Source organism: Formica exsecta, unplaced genomic scaffold (genome assembly GCF_003651465.1).
Source record: "Formica exsecta isolate Colony F162 unplaced genomic scaffold, ASM365146v1 scaffold318, whole genome shotgun sequence".
Taxonomy (NCBI): domain Eukaryota; kingdom Metazoa; phylum Arthropoda; class Insecta; order Hymenoptera; family Formicidae; genus Formica; species Formica exsecta.
In genome coordinates, this window is record NW_021850434.1 from 402,148 (window position 1) to 404,999 (window position 2,852).

The 2,852-nt window shown below is 37.6% G+C and overlaps 1 protein-coding gene and 1 non-coding gene across 2 annotated transcripts in view; both read left to right on the plus strand.

Annotated features, from left to right (window-relative positions):
- Positions 1 to 216: 216 nt before the first annotated feature.
- Trnar-ucg lies at positions 217 to 289 on the plus strand. The gene has a single exon. It is a non-coding gene; the product is annotated as a tRNA-Arg (tRNA).
- A 1,395-nt stretch (positions 290 to 1,684) lies between these two features.
- LOC115238013 (synaptic vesicle glycoprotein 2B) overlaps positions 1,685 to 2,852 on the plus strand; it is a 3,207-nt gene continuing 2,039 nt past the window's right edge. Inside the window, 5 exon segments of the mRNA XM_029811494.1 lie at positions 1,685 to 1,834; positions 1,936 to 1,995; positions 2,090 to 2,173; positions 2,254 to 2,578; positions 2,686 to 2,852. The exon segment at positions 2,686 to 2,852 is cut by the window's right edge and continues 179 nt beyond it. Of these exon segments, the coding sequence (XP_029667354.1) occupies positions 1,798 to 1,834; positions 1,936 to 1,995; positions 2,090 to 2,173; positions 2,254 to 2,578; positions 2,686 to 2,852 (673 nt within the window). The 5' untranslated portion in view covers positions 1,685 to 1,797.

Sequence of the window (2,852 nt, forward strand, 5' to 3'; positions counted from 1 at the left end):
TATATAATAAAATCTTAAATTACATCAACAAGCATATTAGTATCTGACATATTATCTCTACGTTGAATACTTGAATATTCGTTATTTTTAATATATAAAACTTGAAAAATTTGTGCATCAGCTTTTATTAAACCTCCGAGCCAAATCGATAATGACCGAGGGTAAATTGTCTCTCGAGTGGTGAAATACTTCCCTTGAGAAACTACCCTTCAACAAGACCGTGTGGCCTAACGGATAAGGCGTCGGACTTCGGATCCGAAGATTGCAGGTTCGAGTCCTGTCACGGTCGAGATTTTTTTTTTGTCCTCAAATTGAATCGTCGGTACTGCATAATATGTTCTACAAATGATCCAGATGACAGATATATAAATAATTCATTAATTTTTATTATTATTCTGATGTGTATCCACATTTAGTATTTTGTTCTTCAAAATAATTATTTTATTTTATTGTGTTTTTGTAGTATTATATATTTGTAATTTTATCATATATATTTTTAATGTTATTGCTTCAGATTGTGTATTGCAACTTTATACTCTTTGCCATATCCACAACAATAAATTTGTTTAAGATTTACATTACAATATTTGACTTGCTACGATTATTTCGTCGATAGCTAATGATTACTAACAACGTCGATAGCTAATAATTATTACCGAGCGAGAATTAGAACGCAAGAGATGTTACGTACGTGGCTTGTACCTCGTTCACAATAAAATTGTGGGAACTAGTAATAATTAAAATGATCGCAAAACACAGTGCAAAGTTAAAACACATTCGATGTTTTTTTCCGAGTACTGTGTATCAAGGACATCCTCAAAGTACGCTTTGAAAATGATAATCGTGAATAATGTGTCCGATATAATAACACATTACTCAATTAATACAGAGCGAAAAGTAATGCAAATGTATTAACGTAAACTATTTTTACATAATGGAAAATTATGCGCGTATTTTAAATATTTCATATTTCAAGCAAAAAGAATTATACTTGCAGAGAAGAAAGTGTAATATTATTTAATGTTGGACGCGCAGTTTATACGAGCGATATATATATATGTATATTTGATAATATTGCTCTTAAGAAAGATATGTAGGAAAAAAGATTGTCTGTATGTGGGATGAAAAGACAGCTAATGGTCCCGAGATGTATGTTAGAGATCTACACTAGGTCACTGTTCGGAAAGAGAGAGATAGACAGATAGAGAGAGAGAGAGAGAGAGAGAGAGAGATTGCAAGGCTCTATTCATTATTAATCCAATTACAGGCTAATCTCGCTCGAATTCGCATTAACGACAACACGCGATAGAGCGTTTCATCGCGAAATTATAGGTTCATACGCGGGGGAATGTCGACCCACTGTGTCGAACTAACGACTAGTACTTTAGGAATATTACATCACATACATACACTCGACGTTGTTAGATGAATTCGTATAATTTCATCCGCGCTTCTCCGAGCTCTATTACGTGAATGGACCGTTGAACGGCGTAGTGACATGAAACGGTAAAAACAAAATCTTGATGGTGAATACAACCGGTGCGATGCACGCATAAGCGATAAAATAAAATTTTATATCGCCCTCTCCTTAATAAGTTCCATTCGATCTGTTTCAGTTTACGAGCGAGCGCAAAACCCAGCCCCGCCGACGAGCAGCAGCAGATCAGCGCAGATTCAGACTGATCCGCAACAGCTACATCGGCTTCATATTCGACCAAGTTACCTATCGAACGCGAGGGTTCAATATCTGATTTTTTTAACCAAGGCAGCTTCACCCACACGCGCCGACATCGTAGAATGGTAGAAGGTGAACCCGACACAAAGCGCAATATTAGTATGTATAACTCTCTCTCTCCCTCTCTCTCTTTCTCTCTAAACTTACTAAAATTCCTGTTGTGGTCATTTACGTCACAAATTTCAATTTTAATATAACAGAGTGTGATGTAAAAGACGAGCGGCTAAACGGTTGCGGTTCTAAGGACCTCGAACTTGCCCGTAAGTTATAAATTCCAATGATCATATATATTCTTATATTTATAAGCTAAATTCGCGATTTATATATCATTAATTATATGTATTGTAATCACAGGTATCGGATTAAAAGGCAAGACTCTCGATCCAGAGAAGGGATCCTATATTCAAGCTGATTTCGAGAAAGCCATCGAATTAAGCAGTGAGTTTATTTCAATTAAATTTAACACGTTGTATTAAAAAAATGCTTTTATCGTTATTAATCATTATATCTCTTTGCAGAATATGGAAAGTTTCATTACTTTCTGCTCACGGTATGCGGCTTCGTCAGCACCAGCGAGGAGATGGACGTGATTTCCATGTCCTTCATCCTGCCGAGTGCACAATGTGACCTGAAACTCAACACCCAATCGAAGGGATGGCTCAATTCGATTATCTTTATCGGGATGATGGCCGGGGCGTACGCATGGGGCTCCGTAGCGGACGCTCTCGGTCGTCGAAAAGTCCTGATCGCCATCTCATTCATGAATGCCCTGTGCATCGTCGCTTCTAGTTTCTGCCAAACATACGAACTCTTCATGTTGTTTCGTTTCCTGAACGGCGCGGCGTAAGTATCACGTGTGATCTCGATGACAATCGCCGGCCAGCACGTAGCTTGATCTGATCACAACAGTGATCTTTCAACAATGATTGAATAATTTAATAACATTCTAGACTGGGAGGTAGCGGACCGGTCATCTGGTCATATTTCGCTGAATTTCAACCAAAGTCCAAACGCGGCTCTATGCTGTCTTTCATGGCGGCATTCTGGACGTTGGGAAATCTTTTCGTGGCTGGTAAGTTTTTATAATCAAGTATTCTCTCAATATATATATATATAT